The 25,991-nt window shown below is 35.8% G+C and overlaps 3 protein-coding genes and 1 pseudogene across 3 annotated transcripts; 1 reads left to right on the plus strand and 3 right to left on the minus strand.

Annotated features, from left to right (window-relative positions):
- Positions 1–1,226: 1,226 nt before the first annotated feature.
- On the minus strand, positions 1,227–7,031 carry LOC147539420 (chloroplast envelope quinone oxidoreductase homolog). Its single transcript, XM_086643123.1, has 4 exons — positions 6,966–7,031; positions 5,798–5,939; positions 2,145–2,236; positions 1,227–2,038 (listed from the first exon to the last, which is right to left on the minus strand). Exons 1-4 carry the CDS (start codon positions 7,029–7,031, stop codon positions 1,355–1,357), a joined length of 984 nt encoding a protein of 327 aa, XP_086499249.1. The 3' UTR covers positions 1,227–1,354.
- Positions 7,032–12,287: 5,256 nt separating this feature from the next.
- LOC147539421 (polygalacturonase-like) lies at positions 12,288–13,785 on the minus strand. Its single transcript, XM_086642077.1, has 4 exons — positions 13,339–13,785; positions 12,944–13,233; positions 12,620–12,848; positions 12,288–12,506 (listed from the first exon to the last, which is right to left on the minus strand). Exons 1-4 carry the CDS (start codon positions 13,783–13,785, stop codon positions 12,288–12,290), a joined length of 1,185 nt encoding a protein of 394 aa, XP_086498203.1.
- Positions 13,786–14,359: 574 nt separating this feature from the next.
- Positions 14,360–14,843, plus strand: LOC147539422 (cyanate hydratase pseudogene; annotated as a pseudogene).
- Positions 14,844–23,229: 8,386 nt separating this feature from the next.
- On the minus strand, positions 23,230–24,795 carry LOC147539423 (polygalacturonase-like). The gene is made up of 4 exons (XM_086641991.1): positions 24,348–24,795; positions 23,953–24,242; positions 23,635–23,863; positions 23,230–23,513 (listed from the first exon to the last, which is right to left on the minus strand). The coding sequence occupies exons 1-4, from the start codon at positions 24,792–24,794 to the stop codon at positions 23,295–23,297; spliced, it is 1,185 nt and encodes a 394-aa protein (XP_086498117.1). The 5' UTR covers position 24,795; the 3' UTR covers positions 23,230–23,294.
- Positions 24,796–25,991: the final 1,196 nt, after the last annotated feature.

The following is a 25,991-nucleotide window of genomic DNA, read 5'->3' on the forward strand; positions in this document are numbered from 1 at the left end:
ATCCAGTTCAGACACGAAACAAGCACTGACCACCATCCTTTAACATCCATTTTGGCGTATAAATTGTCAACCTGTCTAGAACACTTGATCTAAGGTAGAAGACTAATTCTAACTATAATATCTCTCCTTCTCCCTCTCTCAAAACAAAGCATAAAATGATTCAAAAAAGTTGCCCATAATCAGTTTATACAGTAGTAGGTTGAAAGCTTATAAGCCTAGTATATCATACTATTTTGTTGACAAAAATGGCTTAGTTGACATTCATAGCACAATTCTCTCTTTAAACATTATATTTTTTTTTTGTTGAAGACTTTAAACATTAGATTGATGACTCAAAGGTGGTGTTATATTTTGAGATTAAATATTTTCGTACAATCCTTTAATGCAAAGTTTACTTTATATATTTTATTATGTATAATGATAATTTGACCATATGGAATAAGATGACTGAAGCATGGACCTAATAGGGATTTCATAAAGATTGTTCCCATCCCAAACTCTCCCTCCCCTTTCTATAAAAATAATTCACCACTAACATTAGTCTCTTAATGTATCACTAATAATCAATGGAATACCAATCACCGGTTGGATTACACTTTCAAACACACATTAGCAATTTAATTAAGATTCAAGTTACATGTCAGGATATTCTGCGTCAGACTCTCATCAAATCATATAAACATACTGTGAAGCTCTATACATAAAGATTTATCTCTAATACCACGCCAACCTATAATTTAGTGGAAGTTCCTTGCACCTTCATATGGAATACTACAAAATAACAACGATCTTGATGCTAAAACTAACGATCACATGACATATATTTCCAGGAAGTTAAGAATATGGCGAAGAACTTTAGCAAAAAAAAAAAATTAAGATGGTTTTACGTTAATAGAAACCTGGACCAAGTTCATTTTTATGTACATATTTGAAGACATTTTCAATAGAAGAGACTTATCAGACATAAGCCTAAGACACAATTTCTTTTCCATTGTCTTTATCTTATATCAAATCTTTAGGCCCAGATTTACCTTATTGCTCGTGTAAAGATGACGGTAGATTTCAAGAGGACATATCAAATATTAACCCATAGATCATTGCATCTGAAGATCATTATGAACTCTTAACCCTAGAATTAGTCCTTAAAGCACAATCTTTAACCACTTTATTTTTTCCTTTAATTAGTTACTACAAATATTTGACATGATTAGAATTTGCACATCAAATAATCAAAACCATCATATATATTTATACATACGGTCGACAATCAAACTATAAACACTCGTAAAACAATAGTAGAATCAAATAAAAAAAAAGTTAAATTTACAAGCACACAAAGTTGTAGTGACAACATTCAAGGCTCCACGATAATCTTTCCGGTGGCATGACCATCCATAAGCTTCACCCAAGCATCCTCAACTTTGCTCATCGAATATTTCGAATCTATTACTGTTTTAAGTTTTCCTTCATTCACCAACCCAACCAAATATTCCAAGTTTTCAGTGTTTATACTCACAAGTAATGGCTCGAGTCTCTTCTTCGAAAACGTTAACTTCTTTAGGAGGAATGTGAAGAATGCACTGATACCTGGAGTTAGGTCTATCACTTTTCCTTTCTCACTTAAATTAGGTTCGAAAGTGGACCAAGGAATACCCGTTGCACAATGTACTACAACATCATATTTACGGCCCGATGGGCTTTTAAGAGCAGCCCCTTCCGGAGTTTTATAGTCAAGTACCTCATCTGCTCCGAGGCTCGTGACAAGATCAATATTACGGGCACCACACGTTGCCGTAATGTGTACATTTCCAAGTTTTGCTAGTTGGACTGCATAGACGCCACCTGAGGCAGCGGTGATAAGAATGTTCTTTTGATTTCCAGTGCCATCGAGCTTCACCTTGGCAGGAATTGTGAGGCTTTGAAGGGCGGTAACGCCTGCCATGGGTAAACTTGCTCCTTCAGCTGCAGATACTTCAGGTGGTCTCTTAGTTGTTGATCTCGTTGAAGCCACAACATATTCGGCTAACCCACCTCCAGTCTGATGACATTTGATTTCATAAATGAGCTCTTAAGTGAGAATTTATATTATCAGAAGCATAACATATAAACATAATATACAAACATTTCTACAGGGAAACACTCACACCGACGTCAAGAGAAGCAACAACTTTGTCACCAACTTTAAAATTATTGACTTTAGAACCAACTTCTACCACTTCTCCTGCAACATCAACACCTATTCCAAGATGTTCAAAATGTTAGAGAAGAATATAGATTAAACATCTTAACAAACTCAACAATTTCATATATAAGAGAATTGAAATGAAAGGGTGATGCAGGGGCACCCGGCGTGGAGACTATTTCCATGACCGGACCCGGCCATGGACCAACCGGCCAGAGAGAGTAGAATTAGGAAGTCCTTATTTTAGTATGATTATTAATTAATTTAGGTTTAGGAATTATGCTATTTTAATATTTCCAATAATTGGAAAGGTTCATATTTGAGTCCAAGTTATTTAGGCAGTTGCAGTATTTAAGTATTTAGAAAGTCTAATTCAAGTCTATCTAGGAAAGTCCAGAATCCTATAAAAGGATATCTAGTTTGTCTATTATTCTCAGATTGAGAGAAAAACCCCATTGAAGTTTTAATAAATTTGAGTATTTAGAGTTATTTGATCTTTATTTTCATTGTTCTTATTTAATTATTCGTATCTTTTAATTCCGCTGCGTTTCTACATCAAGTGGTATCTAGAGCCATAATTTTTTTTTCTTTTTCTTCATCACTTTTATCATCATGGTTAATACTACTATCTCTACTACACCAACTAAGGAGAAAACACCAACTTTCTCTTCTGAATGGACAACATTAAAGAAGGGCTATCTGCAGGAAGAAAATTGGAAGAAGGGTTCAATGAGTACAAGAAGGAAACAACAGAAAAATTCGACAAAATCGATAAAAGATTCGATCAACTCAATGACTCCATCACCATCATCTCCAAACAACTAGAAGGTATGTGTAAAAACCAAACTCCACCTCCCACCACTATCACACATCAACAACCCTCTCAACTACCGGGCACCACCAACACCACTCGATTTCCTCCTCTCGGTTTCTCCACCGAGCCCACGACACCACTCTTCGGCCACACCATTAGCCACCCTCCACCGGTTATCACACCACCCTTCATCACCTCCTATTCACCAAACACACCTATTCAAACACCTACCTATCCCCCCTATACCCACACGTCCACACCACCCTCATTCTCCTTCCCCGAGCCGACTACAACACCACACCAACCACCACCCGAGAGCCACTTCTCGGCCGACCACAACCTCCTCACCAACCCACAAACCAACAACCGAAACATCACCAACCAAACCCAACCAATTGGCCCTTTAGGAACCATTACAACCTATCAAGACCCACGTCCCCTTTACCCGTATACCCGGTATCCTTCATTCACTACCAACCCAATCGAAACCAACTCACCATACTATCAACATCACAACCAACCCAAACCCCATACCGAAATACGGTCCACCACCATAGCTATTGATCCGGTTACACCACCTCCACGACACCGTCGTCCACATGAAACCGAACCAAACATCAACCTCCAACCCGACAACACCACAAACCCACGTCACCAAACCCACCCGTTCAACCGAACCCGAGACCACATCTCCACCCATTCACAAAACCGTGACCTTACCACTCCTATCACCCGTCCCACCAACATACCACAACGACAACCATTGGGAGTCCAATGCACCCAAACCGAACGTGATCATTACACTCCACCCACCGACATCGAATCTCCGAATCCTAGTTCATCATACCGTATTCGAATGGAAGTACCTTCGTATGATGGTTCGATAAATATTGAAGATTTCTTGGATTACGTCTCTAGACTTGAGATTTTTTTTGATGTTATGCAAGTTGAAGGCCCTGAACAGGTACGTTGTATAACTGGTTATTTATCTAAAACTGCTCTTACTTGGTGAAAACAGGAATCTGAGAATCGTCGTTTATTACACCTTCCTCCTATTTCTTCATGGTTAGAATTGAAACCATTAATGTTCTCCCGTTTCCTCCCTCCGGATTATGAGAACCAATTATGTGTTGATTATTTACGTTGCCGCCAAGGAAGACGTTCCGTTGAGGAATATGCTTCGGAATTCCAAAGATTAATTACAAGACTTAATCTCCCAGATTCAGAGTCAATGAAAGTAGAAAAATTCAAGGACGGACTTCGTAATGATATTAAAGATTTGGTTAATTTGAGAGCTTTTAATTCAGTTTCTGAATGTATTAGTGTAGCTCGGTCTTTTGAATCAGATTCACGTTCTATTTTTCGGGGACATAGTACGAGAAGTCAAGCAGTCAGAACTTTACCAGATGAATTAGATCAATCAAAGCAGGCGGAGGACGGTACTAAATTACTAACAGAAAATCCTTATAAAAAACCTCCACCGGTTAAGTGTTATCGTTGTTTTGAAACAGGCCACTATTCTAATGCTTGCCCCTCTCGCGGTAAAGCTAATTTGGTAGAAAAGAAAGCTGATTCGGATACAGATGAAGATCAATTGGAACGAATTAATACTATTCCCGACAACGGTGATCGGGTTATGTTACTCACTCGACGAGTTCTTTTCACACCCTTCAAGAGGAATTTATCTCAACGAAAGAATTTATTCGTTACAAGGGGAACAGTACTGAATAAAGTTTGTACTATTGTGCTTGACAATGGTTGTGTAGAGAATTTAATTTCTACAAAACTGGTCAATTTTTTGGGTATTCCTACAATGATTAAATCAAACCCATATAAAACCGCTTGGATTCAGTCAGGAACTACTACACGGGTTGATCACATGTGTACTATTAATCTTTCTATTGGTTCTTCTTATGTGTCTACAGTTAATTGTGATGTCACCGATATGGATTTATGCCACATCATTTTAGGACGACCATGGCAATCTGATGTGGATGCCACTTACCGTGGTCGTTTGAATGTTTATGAATTTCCGTGGAAGAAGAAGATTGTGACGTTATTGCCAATTGAAGATGGATCGGAAGAACTACATTCTCTTCACAAACGGTTCGGGACGAACCTCTTGAGGGAAGGGGATGCTGATGCAGGGGCACCCGGCGTGGAGACTATTTCCATGACCGGACCCGGCCATGGACCAACCGGCCAGAGAGAGTAGAATTAGGAAGTCCTTATTTTAGTATGATTATTAATTAATTTAGGTTTAGGAATTAGGCTATTTTAATATTTCCAATAATTGGAAAGGTTCATATTTGAGTCCAAGTTATTTAGGCAGTTGCAGTATTTAAGTATTTAGAAAGTCTAATTCAAGTCTATCTAGGAAAGTCCAGAATCCTATAAAAGGATATCTAGTTTGTCTATTATTCTCAGATTGAGAGAAAAACCCCATTGAAGTTTTAATAAAGTTGAGTATTTAGAGTTATTTGATCTTTATTTTCATTGTTCTTATTTAATTATTCGTATCTTTTAATTCCGCTGCGTTTCTACATCAAAGGGTCAAAGAGAACTGACGCCGGAAATAAAAATAAAGAACTCTTTCTATAAAGACTAGCATCTGACCCAATCGGCTCGAAATCTTAGTACCCAGACCGACCTAATTTCCATCCCAAGTTGCTACCACATGTCTACATCAATAACACTAGCCCCATTCGAGTATTCGACCAATTACACAAACCCACTAAACTTTCACTACGATTGAATTCAGATTTCAGAATTGGACTATTAATAAGCAAACAACATTCTACCTGGTATATAAGGGAATCGACAAGGTAGAAAAGGTCGGGCAAGCCCTTTCTGAATTTTCCAGTCAAGTGGATTTAAACTTGCAGCTTCCACTTTTAGCAAAATCTCATCTTTCTTAGGAGAAGGAATTGGAATCTCCACGTGCTGAGAAACATGCGAAAAACACAAGTTATAAACAACAAAAAGGAGAATTGTTCTTAACCTTCCAAGATTTCAGAATTGAACTTTCAACTCTATTACCGAAAATTTAAGAAGACAACTAACAAAAGTAAACGAAATGAGACATTTAAAAAGAGTAGCAAAAAAGGTCAAAATGTTTTAAAAAATGAAAGTTTTAGTGGAAAATAAGGACTATGATATAAATATTAGGGAGATTTTATAGGGCCCCCTCATTTTTGTTAAAAGGCCTCCCCTCAGTGATAATTTAGCAAGTAAAATGGTTCATGGGGAGGCATTTTAACAAAATTGGGGAGGCCTTATAAAACTTCCCTAAATATTATTGCTAGATTTGTTATTCTTTTTGAAAATTTTATCCGAGTAATTTTTTTTGCCTTTATTGTGGGGTTTTCGACTTTTTTAAACTTTGTTTGGTCCATTTCGTCACAGCCTCCTACGAATAGACACGTGAAATTTTGTCAAGTACATGTTGGATAAGTATACACTCATTTGATCATTTGAATAACCATCACAAAGTGCATAAATTAGATGTTAAGTAGAAAATTGGTTGGTTAAGAATCTCTTATTTACTCACTCAAGAAAAATAAGAGAATAGTTTTACAATAGTATCAAATTTATCATCTATATCTTCGACAAAAATACAACAAAAAACTATAAGATTGAATCTAGATCTCCAGAAAAGAACAAAAGATCATGTTTTTGCAAATATTTATTTCTCATTTATCTTGTAATGATATGGAGGCGCCTCAGTCCGTTGACTAAAATCTTGAGCTCACTGAAACTGAACAAGTTACGATTTTGGGCAATTAGCCTCACTCTACTTCCATTTTGTCTCGCTCCGCCAGGTTTTCTAACATAAGATTAATTTCCCACTTGCCAAGCATAACTTAAAAGTCTCATACCCCAATTCAATATATGGAAATTAAAACTACATATACTCAAAAAGGTTATTGGCTTTCAACAAAAAAAAATAAGTTATTGGCAGAAATACACCTTCAAAGCCCCAACTCCACCTCCATACCCATCAATTTGAACAGCATGCATAAGCTTTCCGGCCATAATCAACAGTTCAACACAAAGAAGAAACCAAGTATTCAACACAAGGGTACACCTGTAATTATTATATATATTTTTATAATTGTTAGTTTGCCTCGAACCCTTGATCCGACTAATTGTAGCTATTATATCTCTCCTTCTCCCTCTCTAGAAAAAAGAGCATAAAATCATTCAGAGAAGCTGCTGATTGTCAGTTTATATAATAGTAGGTTGAAGCATCAATTTGGTTGTATTTTAGAAAGATCAAAATACCTAGCTAGGTTAAATATCATTCTATTTTGTTGACCAAAAATGGCTTAGTTCACATTTCATAGCAAACTTCTCTCTTTAACATTAGATTGATGAATCAAAGGTGGTGTCATATTTTTTAGATTAATAAATATTTTATATGTACAATCATTTAATGCAAAGTTTACTTTATATATTTTATTATTTAATTATAATAATTTGACCATATGAAATAATATGACTGAAACATGGACCTAATCTGGATAGTAGGAAATTTGGCAATAAAGATTGTTATGATCTATTTCATCAAAAACAATAAAAAGATTGTTATGATCTACTAAGGAAACTAAAACTAGTGCTTGCAAGATGAAAAATATATTTTTAAAATAGGAGTACAAATATATTATTTTATATGGTTAGACAATAACGATAATACTAAAATATTAAATGTCTGCCAATTGTCCTTCAATGATGAGATAACAATAATAATAATATTCAATACACATTTTGTCCATGGATTCAATATGTTGAAATATCCCCAAAATATTTTGTCCATGAACCAATGTCTTGAAATGTCTCCAAGACATTTTGTCTATGAATCAAATGTCTTGAAATGTCCATAAAGGCATTTTGTCTACACACAAATGTCCTAATGTCTATGAAATATTTTGTCTCTGAATGTCCCCCAATGTCTTGATCCCCCCCCCCCCTCCCCCCCCCCCCCCCTCCCCCCCCCAGTACTGTTAAGTTTTAGTAGTTTTCAGAAGAAAAAAAAATTGGGAGCGTGTAATGGCACCTCGTGAAACTGCTGTAGGGCCCTCCTGTCTGTAAATGCCTCCAAAAATTGGTAAGTGGCCTTCCGAGCTTCTTCTTAAAAAAATTCGTTTGTTCTTTTTTCTCTTTGTACTTTCTCTCTCTTCGAAGATCATGAAGATCCGAGCTTGCTGATGGATAAGACAAAGACTTGTAATGGTTTTTCGTTTAAGAGTTAAGCTTCAGACCCTCTTTCTCTCTTATTAATCTCCTTTTAGGGCTCACCAGGGTTGTCAATCCCCTTACGGTTTATCTTAATCCCCGACAAGTTAAGTTTCAGACCACCTCTCTCACTAATCTTGCTATTAACATGATTTGTCACACGTTTGACGATACCCACAATCATTTTTTTATAACACACTACCCATAATCACTTTTCATTGAAACAAGTTTAAGTTTCATACTCTCGGATTTGACCTATCAGACTAGACAATCAGACTTCTTTTGTGTTATTTTCTTTAATATGGGTAGTGTGTGATAAAAAGAATCTCACGCATGAAGAGGCGTAAGGGTGAGTGAGAGTAGTTCCACATGTTTTGTATTTTAAGGTGACGCGGAGAACGTTTGACTTTTTCTGCTTACCACTGTATACTTAGTTCTGATACCATATTAAGTTTGTAGTCATCTGCTTAGATAGTATATATGTATATACATATAATATATAAATCAAATACCACAATTATACGGTGGAAGTGTTACTTCACCACAAGATTTTCAATTTAAGATCCGATTTGATGATAAAGTAAGCTTGGTGTAAGTAGGTCAGTTTTTTTTTTAGTTAATTCCTATATGGCCCCATATTTTGTGACCAGCTTCCTTTATGGCCCACTTTTTTTCGTAAATCCAAATATGGCCCCCTTTTCTTAATACCGTCAGTCAACTTTTACAGTTAATCTTTTTGTTTCCTTATTTACCCTTCTTATAACAATGATTTCAAAATTCAAAATTGACCCCCTTCTAAATTTGGGTCAATTTCCAACAAATTATAACTACTTTAGAAGAAAGTAGGGGGCCAAAATAGAATACATGTAAAAAAAATTTAAAAAACAACTCATCTCTCCCTCCATCTCATAGCCTCTCTCCTCCACACCATGTATCTCGCCACCTCATCATCTTCTCCGATGAAGGTCGCCGGCCGGCCAAATTTTCCGGCGACCTTCAAATTTTTTTTATCTCTCTAATCTCTTTCTCTTTAATCTCTCTCTCTAATTTCTCTCTCTCTCTAATTTCTCCCCCTCTTATCTCACTATAATTTCGGCGAAGGGGAAGAGCCCCTTCGCCGGAATAACCAGACCTTGAAGGTCTGGTTTCAAGGTGAAACCAGACCTTTTAATAACCAGACCAAGATCTGGCTTCAACCAGATCTCGGTCTGGTTTGAAAGAGAGAAATGAGAGAGATGGGAGAGAGAGAAAGAGAGAAATGAGAGAGAGATGAGAGAGAGAGAGATTAGTTAGAGAAAGATAAAAAAAATATATATTGAAGGTCGCCGGAAAATTTGGTCGGCCGGCGACTTTCATCGGAGAAGATGACGAGGTAGCGAGATACATGATGTGGAGGAGAGAGGCGATGAGATGGAGGAGAGAGATGGAGAGATGAGGTGTTTTAAATTTTTTTTATATGTATTCTATTTTGGCCCCCTAGTTTTTTCTAAAGTAGTTATAAGTTTTTGGAAATTGACCCAAATTTAAAAGGGGGGTCAATTTTGACTTTTGAAATCATTCTTATAAGAAGGGTAAATATGGAAACAAAGAGATTAACCATAAAAGTTGACTGACGGTGTCAAGAAAAGAGGACCATATTTGAATTTACGAAAAAAAAGGGGCCATAAAGGAAGCTGGTCACAAAGTAGGGGGCCATATAGGAATTAACTCTTTTTTTTTGTTGAGAAAAGTAGGTCAGTTATAGTTCAGATCAAAAAACATCTGTAACTACTTTTATGTAAGCTCATGTGTGTTAAAAACGGCAAATGCTTATTTTCCTTAAGAATTTTTAACTCCCTAATCCACACATAACAACCAATCTAGGGCTTATTTTAATTTCTAAGGTAAGAGAGATTCCTAACTGAAATGGTAAAAACAAAAAACTGAATCATTTTTAAGTTAGGATTATTTCTCAAATGGCCCCCAACTTTGTGACCAGCTTCTTGCCTACCCTCTACTTTATCAATAATTTTCATATGGCCTCCTTTTTCAGTTACCGTTAACTTTCCGTTAGCTAGTCATATTCTCTCTCTCCTCCATCTTATCTCTTCTGTCTGCCACCTCATCATCTTTTCCGGTGAAGGTCGCCGGCCGGCCAATTTTCCGGTCGGCAACCTTCAAACATGAATTTTTTTTTTTTTTAATTTTTTCTCTCTTCAATTTTTTTTCTTTCCTCTCTCTCTCTCTAGATCTGTTCTAGAGAGAGAGGTAAGAAAAAAAAAATTGGAGAGAGAGAGGAGAGAGAAAATAAAAAAAGGTTTTTTTTATTTTTGAAGGTCGACGGCCGACGACCTTTGCCGGAGAAGATGATGAGGTGGCGAGAAGATGAGGTGGCAGAGAGAGGAGATGAGATGGAGGAGAGAGATTATGAATAGCAATCGGAAAGTTACCGGTAACTGAAAAGGGGGCCATATGAAAATTATTGATAAAGTAGAGGGCTAGGCAGGAAGTTGGTCACAAAGTTGGGGCCATTTGGGAAATAACCCTATACCACTGTTTGTTTCCTTTGTGGATTTAGTTTTCTGTTGTTATCTCTTAAGTTCTATGTTTGGTATGTTTCACATGGTTATCTTTTATTGAATTAAATTCCTGTTATATCCTTTTTCTTTTTGGAGTTTTTCCTCACAGTGTTCAAAAGAAGCTCAGATACACTATTAAGACCCGGTCGCTTTATTTTGGAGGTGTATATGATACTCGACTCCAAAGGGCGAAGGCTTGATCCTAAGCTAGAAAGTTATAACTTGTTATTTACTAAGATAGCCCTCCGCATCATCTATAGGTAAAGGTAAATAGTAAATGTTTCCTTTCTTAACTGCAGTTCGTAATAAAATATAATTCGCTACAATTGAAGAGGCTGTGTCAATAAATTTGTTCCTTTATATATTAAGTAAACATAGCAAAACAACAAAATAAAAATAAAACTAAAACTAAGGACTAGGTGTTATTACACGATCAAGATGAGATAGGCTCAATCAACTCCCCAATATAAAACATTACATATTTAAAGAATATACTAACAAGATTCAAACAAGTTTGGGTAAACAACTTGTCTTAACTAAGACCTAAATAATAAGATCATATTTGTAAGTTTGAAGAGTTCCACACTTCATTCTTCTTCTTCTTTCCTAAGTTTTCTCTTCCTCTACACAATCGTAGTACAAATGGCTTTCGTTATAATTAAAATTCTTTATTTTTCTATTACTTCGTCAATAGACCTCATATCTCTATTACTCTTTCGCAGTATAGCCCATCTAATAGTATTGGTGCTTAGTGGGCTTAAGGGATCGGGCGAAGGCTTAAACAATTTATTTCATCTTCTAGCAAATTTCATAAGGTCAATGTGTGAGTATATAGTTGGGTTCATATTTGAGCTTATATCTAGTATCGTCTCTCAAATTTTAGATCTTCTAACAAGTGTTTTGTTTGATTCAATCGGGTCAATTGGAGGATCAATTATTGGGCTAATTGAAAAATCTAAAGAAGCATTTGGTGGGTTATCGGAAAATTTCCCCAACATTTCCGATGGTTTATCTGATATGTTTTGGACGATTATTACAAGTTTATGGGAAAATTCAATTGGTGCTATAAGTTATGTTAAGGATAACATTTAAGTTCTTTTTCCTTCCTTGTTTTGCCTATTTTCTTTTTAGGTTTTACGGATGAACTTTGTATATTAAACAATAGTTTGTATCTCTTTGTATTAAGTACTAATTTTTCGATCTTAATTAGGATGGATTGACCTTTGAGTTCATGATAGTGGTTTATCTTGATGAAATTTTGATAGAAATTGGTGCATTAATGTTGATATGATCTCACTCTTACAACTAAACAATTTTTAATCTTGACTAGCTAGTCATATGGATGAGATTTATTAGGGAAGTAATCGACTTTCGCTAAACTAATCCATATTACAAAGTACTATAAAACAGAATTCTTAATAAAATATCAAACTACCAAACAAAAGACTTTATTTCAAATGAAATTAAATAACATAACAATGAATAATTTCAAAGTATTTTACAAACAACTTGCTGGTTCAACTAAACCGTAAGCAGATCCGTCGGCATTTGTACATGAAGAAAGGGCCGGTTGATTTTGATAAGTAAGTTTAATATTCTCCAAGTGAATACCTTCACACGGATTTGTATTGCTGCAGTCAAATTTTATTGCAACTTGCGTTGCTGACGTTCCCCGAATATCTTTATACATTATGTTGTTGACTTTTATTCCAGATACCTGCACATTTTAAAACGAAAAAATAAATTAAAATAATGCCCGTCGTTAAATTATTTTCCACAAAGATTTAGAGAAAATGATATAAATTTTATGTGGTGCTTTAAAGACAATACCTGATTAGGACAACCTTCATTGTTAGGGCAATAATTTTGATCAATAACAATAGGATTTTGGACATTTCTCATCAATGAATGCTCACAGAAAACACCATCAACAAAACCAGTACTTGGTCTTCCCCAAGCTTTTATCCTTAATCCATTTTGGGTACCAGTAAAAACAGTTGTTTTAACTGTCACATTTCTCACACCTAGTTCATCGTAGGCTTTTGCTAGACTCCCAATACTACAAAAAGAATAACAAATTAGTGTTATTTGTAGGTACGAATGATATGTCTAATAAAATTATCAGGCATCGGGTTGAGATTGAACATTTTTTACCTGATACCATGACCAGGTCCGCACGAAACACGTTCAATCCATAGGTTTTCAGTGCCTGGACCAATCGAGATACAATCATCTCCAGTTTTAATACTAGTGTTCGCAACTTTAACATTGGTGGATAGCTGTACGTGGATACCGTCTGTGTTAGGGCTATTTTCGGGTGCGAGAATTTTGACACCTTTTATATCAACATTCTTGCAACCATTAATAACTATGTGAAACATCTGACTGTTTATCGAAGTTAGTCCACGGATATTTATGTCGTTTGAGCCTGTAAATGACAATGACTGCATTCCATAAAGGAAAAAGGTTAAATTATTTGTTTTTGTACAATTGTACTTTATATGTGCTTTTTTGTATCATAATATAGCTAGAAAGTTCATTTGACCTACCGTTGCACCGCCCGGGCATATCTTATTTCCGGCAAGCTTACATTCCCAAAGAGCCGAACCTCGACCATCAAGGACCCCACCGCGAATAGTAACTCCGGTGACCCACTCAAACGAGAGCCAAATATGGGTGCTATCGAGAGCCCAATAATCCGATGGAGCTACAAGAGACCCATCAATCCAAATTGTAGTATTTGTATTTTTGCATTGTCCCCCTCCAAACACAATGCGGTTAACCAAATACCGCCCTCGTGGTACATAAATTAGAGCCGGTTTTACAGAAGCACAAGCACCGTCCCACGCACTAACAAAGGCCTTAGTTGAATCGGTTTGACCGTCGGGTTTAGCTCCCAAGTTTATTACATTAAATGCTGCATTAGCTAAAGATTGATTCATAATCCATAAAGTAATCACAAATGGGAGAAAAATAAACCTTATGAGTTCAGCCATTTTCACTAATTTAGAGATAGAAATATGTAAATGTGTAGAGAGAGAGAGAGAGAGAGGGAGTTGATAATGAAAGATAAGGGTGGTTTGGGTGGGGATAGTATTTATAGGGAGTTAATTTGGATATTTAGTGGGTTTGAGTGACTGAAAAAGTAAGGGAGAGGCGCCGGTATCTTCTATATGATTAGTTACTTAGAAAAATACCCTTTCTTTCTGGGTGTCTTAAAGTAAGGCCGCGGCTTTGGGGAATAAAGAAAATTCTCCGGGGAATAAATTCTCGAGGGAATCCAGATTTTTTTGAAAATTCTCCGGGGAATAAATTTTTTTGGGGAATACAGGATACACTTTTTTGAAAGTTCTCCTCCATCTCATTTGTTCTCTCTGCCACTTCATCTTCTCGACACCTCATCATCTCCTCCGGCGAAAGTCGCCGGCAGGCCAATTTTCCGGCGGCAACCTTCAAACATAAATTTTTTTTTATTTTCTCTCTCCTCTCTCTCTAATTTTTTTTTTTCTTTTCTCTCTCTCTCTCTAGATCTGATCTAGAGAGAGAGAACGAACAGATCTTCAACGGTAAAAGAGAAATCAGGCAAATCTTTTTTCTCTCATCGCACAAGAGACTGGTCTCACAAACGTTTACGTTGCCCAACTCTTCAAAAGACAAGCTCAATTGAAGCCTGATACTGTTCCTAAACTAAAAGCTTCTCTTCCTGGTTTGCCTGATGAAATTATTTAAGAAATGATGAAACCACCCAATGAGATCTTACGACCCTAATCTCATTCAAGAACCTACTGTTTACAGGTTTTGTTATCTTCTCTAATTGGTATTTGAATTTGGGGTTTGGATTGAATTTTGGGTTTTGGGTCTTATTTCTGTAATTGAATGTTTGAGATGAAATTGTAATCATGGGTGTGGTGTTTTGTAAATTGAATGAAGCAATTATGCATTTTGGAGAGAGTATTAAGGAAATTATCAATGAAGATTTTGGTGATGGCATGTAAGTTATCAAATTTACTTATGTTGTTAGTTTACTCTGAAATCATTAAGTATAGAGTTATGTTTATAGCTTGTTTGGTAGATACTTTGAAGGAGTTGTTTAGTGAAGTTAAATACAGATGGATATTCTAAAGACAGGGACAATTTCGAGTCACTTTTAAGTGGCAATAGAGAAGCTACTTTTTGACGTTTCTTATTAGAAAATCAAGAAGTAGTTTATTCAGAAGTTTTAGCAATACCGTGCTCGTCGCTAGAAATGAAAAAAATTGGTACAAGAAGATGAAGGTATGGAGGCTTAATGTGCTTCTTCTGTGGTTATGTAAACTCGTGTGTAACCAGGATTAATAGGATTGATTAAACTTCTAAGTAGAAATGAAGTAACCACTCCACGCTATCGTAGAGACTCGGCCAAGCCATGAACTCATAGGAGGGGACATTCCATTGTACTACCTTGAAGTTGAAGGTATGTTCCCCTCTCTCTCTCTAGATCTGTTCTAGAGAGAGAGAGAAAAGAAAAAAATAGTTAGAGAGAGAGAGAGGAGAGAGAAAAGAAAAAAATAGTTAGAGAGAGAGAGGAGAGAGAAAATAAATTTTTTTTTTTTTATGTTTGAAGGTCGCCGGCCGGCGACTTTCGCCGGAGAAGATGATGAGGTGTCGAGAAGATGAAGTGGTAGAGAGAGGTGATGAGATGGGGGAGCCTTTTTTATATGATCTTCTAAAATTAGAAGCCCCTTAACAATAAAAAGAAACATAAAAAGTCAATCTTATTTGACTAGTTTTAAGAAAAGTCTTTATTCCCCAGAGAATTTTCTTTATTCCCCAAAGTCGCGGCCTAAAGTAATTACAAAGAAATTAAGAATATATTCCATTCTGTTTGAATTAATTACAAGTAAATTACTTATCTAATATAGTATGATAAGTTATAAAGAACATATATATAAATAATAAATCTTTCAAAAAATGTCTGCACTAAAAAATGGGTAAGCAGCAACGGGACGTCTAACATGATAGACGTAGATTAGCGGAGCATTTCCGTTCAAAATCTTTTGCCAAATAGATGATGATATTTTAGGATATCCATTGTACTCTCCTATAGGAATTTGTTTATAACTCCGTCTGGTTTCGACATTCCACTCTAGGTTACAATCAAAACGAAAAAATATCTACTCCCACACTGTTTTAGTTTTTTCTGTCTTAATGCAAATATACTTGAAAAAGATAACATTTGATTGGCCTTTACATAAATCTTTGATATTTTATTCTCTAAATAAGATTATGTATATAATATATAGTTGTGAAATTTTGGGTGTATGAATCTAGGTTGTTGTTGCTTGAAATAAAGAACTCCAAAAACAATTACCATTGAATAAGGTGAGATCAACGTCATATCTTTTTTATGCTCGTATCACATATTAATATGTCCCTTTGCAACAAAAATACACGGAACATGACTATTCCATCCTACGATTCCCACCCGGCTATGGTTGGAAGTTGGAACCTGTACAACTCAGATAATGATAGATATTTGACTCACTAGTTATACAAATCACTGTTACAGATCGGTATTATTGGGCCGTTACGACCCATATAAATGGTATATATGCAACCCACTAGTTAATTGTTTACTTATTTTAATTTCTTTTCTCTTTGTTAACTCATATCGATTTCAATTGTAAAGAGAACCCAATTAGATCTAAACGTTCATCTCATTAGCCAATTTTTTTTTCTCATAATCGTAAATCGAAAATATGCAAATTTTATTGGAAAAAAAAGTCTTTCTTTCTCTCTTTTTTGCAATACATTTAACTGATGTCAAAAGATTTTTGTTTAAGTAGGTATAACGAATTAAATGGCTAGCGGGAACAACTAAAGGGTGCTCCTAAAGGCACCGGGCCAAAAGCTGTTAGCATCCATCTCTGTTAGCACCATGCCCAACCGCTCTTTTCTCTAATAGCACCAACCAACTATGTAGGCACCGGTCTTTTCTCTCTTAACCCTAACCCTATCTATTACCTTCTTGAGAACAAACCCAATGTTATCACCATTTTCTTCAAACCTCTCACCAAAATTATCCTTTACTACCTTTTTTCTAGGGTAAGGAGATTCAACTTGATGATCCACCACAATACTCAACCATTTTTTACCCCCAATAAAACTTTTCTTAGAACCAGCTTCCTTCTCTTCCTCTATAAAACTCCCATCGGTCTTATCTCCTTCTTTCTCTCATCAACTGCTTTTGCCCTCTCCCTCCCTCACACAAAGAGAAAAATCAATCTTGGAAAAAGAAAGAATGGCATCAAGTTAGATTAATGGGATGTTTCAGTTGGATGGTGGGGTTGCTGTATTAGACTTTTTTTTTTCATCAACTTCATCAGATGATACCTAAACAGAGAAACAACTCTAGAATGTCTGACTACTGTGAAGAAGTTGCCATTTTTTATGATGTCTCTACTAATTTTCAAGATCATCAATCCCAAATTCATCATAGGCCTAGAGAGAGAAACTTCAACTCTTACTCAAGAAGGTACTTTATAATGAAGATGTTGCTATTATTGAAGGATTTAGGAATTTCCAACATCATCAACCCCAAATCCATCATCAGCAAAATCTTCAGAGAATCAATGGAAGAAGATGGGTATAAACCATCAACATTAAGAAAATTATATGGCAGGGAATGTGTTTCAAGTTTCAGGTCATATCACTTCAATTATATTGGTTGGTGATGATATCAATGTATAGTGCAAGAACTAGTTCCTATTGGTCGGTGATGATATCGATTTCAGTAGTAAAATCGATTTTGGAAGGAGCGAGTAGGATATGAATCACTGAAGGAGAAGGATGTCTAGTTGTAGAAGTCAAATCTCAAGAATAGATGAGATGCGTTTTGATTTGGTACAATATCCAAATCAATATGTCTGATTTTGAAGTTGGACGAACTGGTAATGCCGGTGGTATATCCTTTGGTTTCTCATCTCTCTGTCTTAATGAATCCAACACCTCTTCCAGTGAACTAGGAGCAACAGTACTGGTAGTTATCGACGGAGCCATCGTCATAATCCAAAATCAAGCTGTTCTTTCTTTACAATCTTTCATTTTTCTCACTCTAAAACCTCAAAATCGTGAACTCAAACATCTTTTAGAGTTCTTCCTTGAATTCAGTTACTGGAACCTAAAAATCTTAATTTATGAAATCTTCAAACTAGCCGAAGGCATAAACTAGAGAGGGAAAGAGAGATGGAAGAAGGAAACGAAGGTGAACACCACCCACATTAAAACGAGGTGCTTATAGAGACCTCGGGTCAATGGCCATTGACCCAAGTCAATAAAATTTCCGGATGCTAACAGCCTTTTGGCCCGGTGCCTTTAGAAGCACCCACAACTAAATGATGACAATCAAAAAATGACATTGAAAAAAGTTAGCCATTATTTTATTTGACTACTTTGTTCTTACTTTTTACGATCCGCAAGTAACATCTGAAAGTTTAGCGTATAATCCATCGTAAACGATTTTAGAGATTTGAAGGAGCGGCGAGTTCCGGTTTGATGCGTTATAGAAAAAACACTATTCGGCGTAGTAGCTCCAACTTTTTTTTATTTGTGTTCTTTACTCTTATAACGTAATGATATGTTTAGGTGGCCATTTTTAGGAATTGCTTCTCAAACTAATCTATGACTAGAACAGTTCGGCCCCCCTCTAACAGAAATTCTGGTTCCGTCCCTGCCTATGGCGGTTGTGGTTTGAAAGTTTAACTAAATCTAAGCCGTTGAGAAACGAATGTCACAACCGCCACATCAGTTAGGTAACTTCTTTTGTCAAAATCTTTTGTGATTCTACCACTTCCCAATATATGGAAATTAAAACTACGTATACTCAAAAAGGTTATGGGCCTTCAACAAAAAAAAACAAATAAGTTATTGGCAGAAATACACCTTCCAAGTGCCAACTCCACCTCCATACCCATCAATTTGAACAGCATGCATAAGCTTTCCGGCCATAATCAACACAAAGAGAACCCAAGTATTCAACGCAAGGATACAACTGTAATTATTATATATATTATTATATAATTATTAGTTTGCCACTTTGCCTCGAGCCCTTGATCTAACTTGGATGACTAATTGTAACTATTATATCTCTCCTACACCGTCTCTCTCTCCCTCTCTAGAAAAAAGGAGCATAAAATGATTCAGAGAAGCTGTTGATTGTCAGTTTATATAGTAGTAGGTTGAAGGCTTGAAGCATCAATTTGGTTGTATTTTAGAAAGATCAAAATACCTAGGTTAAATATCATACTATTTTGTTGACCAAAAATGGCTTCTTTGTTCACACTTCATAGCAAAATTCTCTCTTTAACATTAGATTGATGAATCAAAGGTGGTGTCATATTTTTTGGATTAAATATTTTATATGTACAATCCTTTGATGCAAAGTTTACTTTTATATATTTTATTATTTAATAATAATAATTTGACCATATTAAATAATATGACTGAAACATGGACCTAATCTGGATTGTAGGAAATTTGGCAATAAAGATTGTTATGATCTGCTATGGAAACTAGTGCTTGCAAGATGAAATGGCAAAATAATTTTTGATCCCCTTCACAATTGGAATCATCTTACACATTTTTGTTTTTTTTATGGTTTACCAAAAAATGAGTACAAATATAAAATTTGGGATTGACTTTTAGTACTATTAAGTTTTAGGAGTTTTCAAAAAAAAAATAAATAAATTGGGAGCGTCTATTGGCACCTCCTGAAACTGTTGTAGGGCCCTCCTGTCTGTAGATGCCTCCCAAAATTGCTACAGTGGCCTTCCGGCGTCTTCTTATGTTTTTCGTTTGCTTTTTTTTTTTCTCTCTGTACTTTCTCTCTCTTCGAAGATCTTGAAGAACCGAGCTTGCTGATGGATAAGACAAAGACTTGTAATGGTTTTTCGTTTAAGAGTTAAGCTTTAGACCCTCTCTTTCTCACTGGGGTTGTCAATCCCCTCAAAGTTTATTTTAATCGCAGACAAGTTTAAGTTTCAGACCCCCTCTCTCTCACTCATTAATCTCCTTTTAGGGCTCACTGGGGTTGTCAATCCCCTCAAAGTTTATTTTAATCGCAGACAAGTTTAAGTTTCAGACCCCCTCTCTCTCACTAATCTTGATAATAACATGATTTGGTCACCCGCTTGACGCTACCCACATTCATTTTTTACCGCACACTACCCATAATCACTTTTCTTTGAAACAAGTTTAAGTTCCAGACTCTCGGATTTGACCTATCACACTAAACAATCTCACTCCTCTTGTGTTCAGGGGCGGAACCAGAATTTTTAACTAGCCGGGGCAAGCTTAAATATGATGTATTAAAGAAAAAATATCAAAAAAGTTATTTTTAGGGTCTATTGCAGAAGCTGGTAAAATTTGGAGGTCATTTTTGTGAATTATTCATATTACAAGGACAAAACGAGAATTAGTCTTAAAAAGACCCCAAAAAACTTTAAGGACAGCTCTTTCGTACACAAACTTTGACTTAATAGAGGTGCCTTTCATAGTTATTGGGAGTGTCTTTAACCCTTACCAAAAGAGGAGCCAAAAATACAAAAGTATTTGTAGATCATGGGAGTTAAACTCATGACCTCTGGGGCCTGGCTAGAGTACTAACCACCGAGCTACTTGCCCAACTCTGTTATGTCTTTAACAGGATACTATACATTCCAACCTAGGCCACACTGCCTAGACTGGTCTTCACATAGGTCCGCCTCTGCTTGTGTTATTTTCTTTAATATGGGTCGTGTGTGATAAAAAGAATCCCACACATGAGGAGGCGTCAGGGTGAGTGAGAGTAGTTGCACATGTTTTGTATTTTAAGGTGACGCGGAGAACGTTTGACTTTTTCTATTTACCACGTGTATACTTAGTTCTGATACCATATTAAGTTTGTGGTCATCTGCTTGGATAGTAATTATGTATATACATATAATATATACATCAAATACCACAATTATATGGTGGAAGTGTTACTTCACCACAAGATTTTCAATTTAAGATCCGATTTGATGATCAAGTAAGCTTGGTGTAAGTAGGTCAGTTTTTTTTTTTTTTTTTTTTGTTGAGAAAAGTAGGTCAGTTATAGTTGAGATCAAAAAACATCTATAACTACTTTTATAAGCTCATATTTGTTTAAAACCAAAAATGCTTATTTTCCTTAGGAATTTCTAACTCCCTACTCCACATATAAGTTATAATGCTTATTTTCCTTAGGAATTTCTAACTCCCTACTCCACATATAAGTTATAACAACCAATCTAGGGCTTATTTTAATTTTGAAGGTAAGAGAGATTCCTAACTGAAATGGTAAAAACAAAAAACTGAATCATTTTGAAGTTAGGATTATTTCTAAAATGGCCCCCAACTTTGTGACCAACTTCTTGCCTAGCTCTCTACTTTATCAATAATTTTCATATAGCCCCCTTTTTCAGTTACCGTTAACTTTCCGTTAGCTAGTCATATTCTCTCTCCTCCATCTTATCTCTTCTCTCTGCCACCTCATCTTCTCGCCACCTCATCATCTTCTTCGGCGAAGGTTGTCGGCCGGCCAATTTTTCGGCCGACAACCTTCAAACATAAAAAAAAACTTCTTTTATTTTCTCTCTCTTCAATTTTTTTTCTTTCCTCTCTCTCTAGATCTGTTCTAGAGAGAGAGGTAAGAAAAAAAAATTGGAGAGAGAGAGGAGAGAGAAAATATATATATTTTTTTTTTATGTTTGAAGGTCGATGGCCAACGACCTTCGCCGGAGAAGATGATGAGGTGGCGAGAAGATGAGGTGGCGATAAGATGAGGTGACAGAGAGAAAAGATGAGATGGAGGAGAGAGAGAATATGAATAGCTATCGGAAAGTTACCGATAATTGAAAAGGGGGTCATATGAGAATTATTGATAAAGTAGGGGGCTAGGCAGGAAGCTAGTCACAAAGTTGGGGGCCATTTGGGAAATAACCCTATACCACTGTTTGTTTCCTTTGTGGATTTAGTTTTCTGTGGTTATCTCTTAAGTTCTATGTTTGGTATGTTTCCCATGGCTATCTTTTATTGAATTAAATTCGTGTTGTATCCTTTTTTTTGGAGTGTTTCCTCACAGTGTTCTAAAGAAGCTCAGATACACTATTAAAGACCCGGTCGCTTTATTTTGGAGGTGTATATGATACTCGGCTCCAAAGGGCGAAGGCTTGATCCTAGTTAAGCTAGAAAGTTATAACTTGTTATTTGCGAAGATAGCCCTCCGCATCATCTATAGGTAAAGGTAAATAGTAAATGTTTCCTTTCTTAACTGCAGTTCGTAATAAAATATAATTCGCTACAATTGAAGAGGCTGTATCAATAAATTTGTTCCTTTATATATTAAGTAAACATAGAAAAACAACAAAATAAAAATAAAACCAAGGACTAGGTGTTATTATACTATCAAAATGGGATAGGCTCATCAACTCCCCAATATAAAACAATACATATTTAAAGAATATACTAACAAGATTCAAACAAGTTTGGGTAAACAACTGATCTTAATTAAGACCTAAATAATAAGATCATATTTGAAGTTTGAAGAGTTCCACACTTCATTCTTCTTCTTCTTTCCTAAGTTTTCTCTTCCTCTACACAATCGTAGTACAAATGGCTTTCGTTCTAATTAAAATTCTTTATTTTTCTATTACTTCGTCAATAGACCTTATATCTCTATTACTCTTTCGCAGTATAGCCCATCTAATAGTATTGGTGCTTAGTGGGCTTAAAGAATCGGGCGAAGGCTTAAACAATTTATTTCATCTTCTAGCAAACTTCATAAGGTCAATATGTGAGTATACAGTTGGGTTCATATTTGAGCTTATATCTAATATCGTCTCTCTGACATTAGATCTTCTAACAAGTGTTTTGTTTGATTCGGTCGGGTCAATTGGAGGATCAATTATTGGGCTAATTGAAAAATCTAAAGAAGCATTTGGTGGGTTATCGGAAAATTTCCCCAACATTTCCGATGGTTTATCAGATATGTTTTGGACGATTATCACAAGTTTATGGGAAAATTCAATTGGTGCTATAAGTTATGTTAAGGATAACATTTAAGTTCTCTTTTCTCTCTTATTTTGTCTATTTTCTTTTTTAGGTTTTATGGAAGAACTTTGTATATTAAACAATAGTTTGTATCTCTTTGTATTAAGAACTAATTTTTCGATCTTAATTAGGATGGATTGACCTTTGAGTTCATGATAGTGGTTTATCTTGATGAAATTTTGATAGAAATTGGTGCATTAATGTTGATATGATCTCACTCTTACAACTAAACAATTTTAATCTTGACTAGCTAGTCATATGGATGAGATTTATTAGGGAAGTAATCGACTTTTGCTAAACTAATCCATATTACAAAGTACTATAAAACAGAATTCTTAATAAAATATCAAACGACCAAACAAAAGACTTTATTTCAAATGAAATTAAATAACATAACAATGAATAATTTCAAAGTATTTTACAAACAACTTGCTGGTTCAACTAAACCGTAAGCAGATCCGTCGGCATTTGTACATGAAGAAAGGGCCGGTTGATTTTGATAAGTAAGTTTAATATTCTCCAAGTGAATCCCTTCACACGGATTTGTATTGCTGCAGTCAAATTTTATTGCAACTTGCGTTGCTGACGTTCCTCGAATATCTTTATACATTATGTTGTTGACTTTTATTCCAGATACCTGCACATTTTAAAATGAAAAAATAAATTAAAATAATGCCCGTCGCTAATTTATTTTCCACAAAGAAGTAGAGAAAATGATATACATTTTATTTTTAATGTGGTGCCTTTAAACACAATACCTGATTAGGACAACCTTCATTGTTAGGGCAATAATTTTGATCAATAACAATAGGATTTTGGACATTTCTCATCAATGAATGTTCACAGAAAACACCATCAACAAAACCAGTACTTGGTCTTCCCCAAGCTTTTATCCTTAATCCATTTTGGGTACCAGTAAAAACAGTTGTTTTAACTGTCACATTTCTCACACCTAGTTCATCATAAGCTTTTGCTAGACTCCCAATGCTACAAATAGAATAGTAAATTAGTGTTATTTGTATGTACGAATGATATGTCTAATAAAATTATCAGGGTTAAGATTGAACATTTTTTACCTGATACCATGACCAGGTCCGCACGAAACACGTTCAATCCATAAGTTTTCAGTGCCTGGACCAATCGAGATACAATCATCTCCAGTTTTAATACTAGTGTTCGCAACTTTAACGTTGGTGGATAGTTGTATGTGGATACCGTCTGTGTTAGGGCTATTTTCGGGTGCGAGAATTTTGACACCTTTTATATCAACATTCTTGCAACCATTGATAACTATGTGAAACATCTGACTGTTTATCGAAGTTAGTCCACGGATATTTATGTCGTTTGAGCCTGTAAATGACAATGACTGCATTCCATAAAGGAAAAAGGTTAAATTATTTGTTTTTGTACAATTGTACTTTATATGTGCTTTTTTGTATCATAATATAGCTAAAAAGTTCATTTGACCTACCGTTGCACCGCCCGGGCATATCTTATTTCCAGCAAGCTTACATGCCCAAAGAGCCGAACCTCGACCATCAAGGACCCCACCGCGGATAGTAACTCCGGTGACCCACTCAAACGAGAGCCAAATATGGGTGCTATCGAGAGCCCAATAATCCGATGGAGCTACAAGAGACCCATCAATCCAAATTGTAGTATTTGTATTTTTGCATTGTCCCCCTCCAAACACAATGCGGTTAACCAAATACCGCCCTCGTGGTACATAAATTAGAGCCGGTTTTACAGAAGCACAAGCACCGTCCCACGCACTAACAAAGGCCTTAGTTGAATCGGTTTGACCGTCGGGCTTAGCTCCCAAGTTTATTACATTAAATGCTGCATTAGCTAAAGATTGGTTCATAATCCATAAAGTAATCACAAATGGGAGAAAAATAAACCTTATGAGTTCAGCCATTTTCACTAATTTAGAGATAGAAATATGTAAATGTGTAGAGAGACATAGAGAGAGAGAGAGAGATGGAGTTGATAATGAAAGATAAGGGTGGTTTGGGTGGGGATAGTATTTATAGGGAGTTAATTTGGATATTTAGTGGGTTTGAGTGACTGAAAAAGTAAGGGAGAGGCGCCGGTATCTTCCATATGATTAGTTACTTAGAAAAATACCCTTTCTTTCTGGGTGTCTTAAAGTAATTACAAAGAAATTAAGAATATTCCATTCTGTTTGAATTAATTACAAGTAAATTGCTTATCTAATTTAGTATGATAAGTTATAAAGAACATATATATAAATAATAAATCTTTCAAAAAATGTCTGCACTGAAAAATGGGTAAGCAGCAACGGGACGTCTAACATGATAGACGTAGATTAGCGGAGCATTTCCGTTCAAAATCTTTTGCCAAATAGACGATGATATTTTAGGATATCCATTGTACTCTCCTAGAGGAATTTGTTTATAACTCCGTCTGGCTTCGACATTCCACTCTAGGTTACAATCAAAACGAAAAAAAAATCCACTCCCACATTGTTTTCGTTTTCTTTCTTAATGCAAATATATTTTAAAAAGATAACATTTGATTGGCCTTTACAGAAACCTTTGATATTTTATTCTCTAAATAAGATTATGTAAATAATATATAGTTGTGAAATTTTGGGTGTATGAATCTAGGTTGTTGTTGCTTGAAATAAAGAACTCAAAAAACAATTACCATTGAATAAGGTGAAATCAACGTCATATCTTTTTTATGCTCATATCACATATTAATATGTCCCTTTGCAACAAAAATACACGGAACGTGATGATTCTATCCTACGATTCCTACCCGGCTACGGTTGGAAGTTGGAACCTGTACAACTCACGTAATGAGAGATATTTGACCCACTAGTTATACCAATCAGTGTTACAGATCGGTATTATTGGGCCGTTACGACCCATATAAATGGTACATATGCGACCCACTAGTTATTACAAATCACTATTACTGAACCATTAGAGCAACTCTAGCGTGGGGCGGATTGAGGGCAAAATTTCTAAATTTTGGCCTTAGTCCATTGTTCCAAGCACAGTCGGTTCCGCCCCAACTGACTACTTCAGTCGCCCCTAACATTAAGGGCGACTGAACAGTCCCCAAAATGACTGTTGAGGACTCCCAA

This window comes from Eschscholzia californica, unplaced genomic scaffold (genome assembly GCF_041429995.1).
Source record: "Eschscholzia californica isolate CP2 unplaced genomic scaffold, dmEscCali1.0.p SCAF_5, whole genome shotgun sequence".
Taxonomy (NCBI): domain Eukaryota; kingdom Viridiplantae; phylum Streptophyta; class Magnoliopsida; order Ranunculales; family Papaveraceae; genus Eschscholzia; species Eschscholzia californica.

Coding starts and splice junctions, on each gene's coding strand:
- LOC147539420 (XM_086643123.1), bottom strand. CDS start 7,031: ATGGCCGGAAAGCTTATGCATGCTGTTCAAATTGATGGGTATGGAGGT. Junction 5,940..6,965: donor GTGGAGTTGGGGCTTTGAAG/GTGTATTTCTGC, acceptor CATGTTTCTCAG/CACGTGGAGATTCCAATTCC. Junction 2,237..5,797: donor TCGATTCCCTTATATACCAG/GTAGAATGTTGT, acceptor ATCTTGGAATAG/GTGTTGATGTTGCAGGAGAA.
- LOC147539421 (XM_086642077.1), bottom strand. CDS start 13,785: ATGGCTGAACTCATAAGGTTTATTTTTCTCCCATTTGTGATTACTTTA. Junction 13,234..13,338: donor TATGCCCGGGCGGTGCAACG/GTAGGTCAAATG, acceptor TATGGAATGCAG/TCATTGTCATTTACAGGCTC. Junction 12,849..12,943: donor GGACCTGGTCATGGTATCAG/GTAAAAAATGTT, acceptor TTCTTTTTGTAG/TATTGGGAGTCTAGCAAAAG.
- LOC147539423 (XM_086641991.1), bottom strand. CDS start 24,794: ATGGCTGAACTCATAAGGTTTATTTTTCTCCCATTTGTGATTACTTTA. Junction 24,243..24,347: donor TATGCCCGGGCGGTGCAACG/GTAGGTCAAATG, acceptor TATGGAATGCAG/TCATTGTCATTTACAGGCTC. Junction 23,864..23,952: donor GGACCTGGTCATGGTATCAG/GTAAAAAATGTT, acceptor TTCTATTTGTAG/CATTGGGAGTCTAGCAAAAG.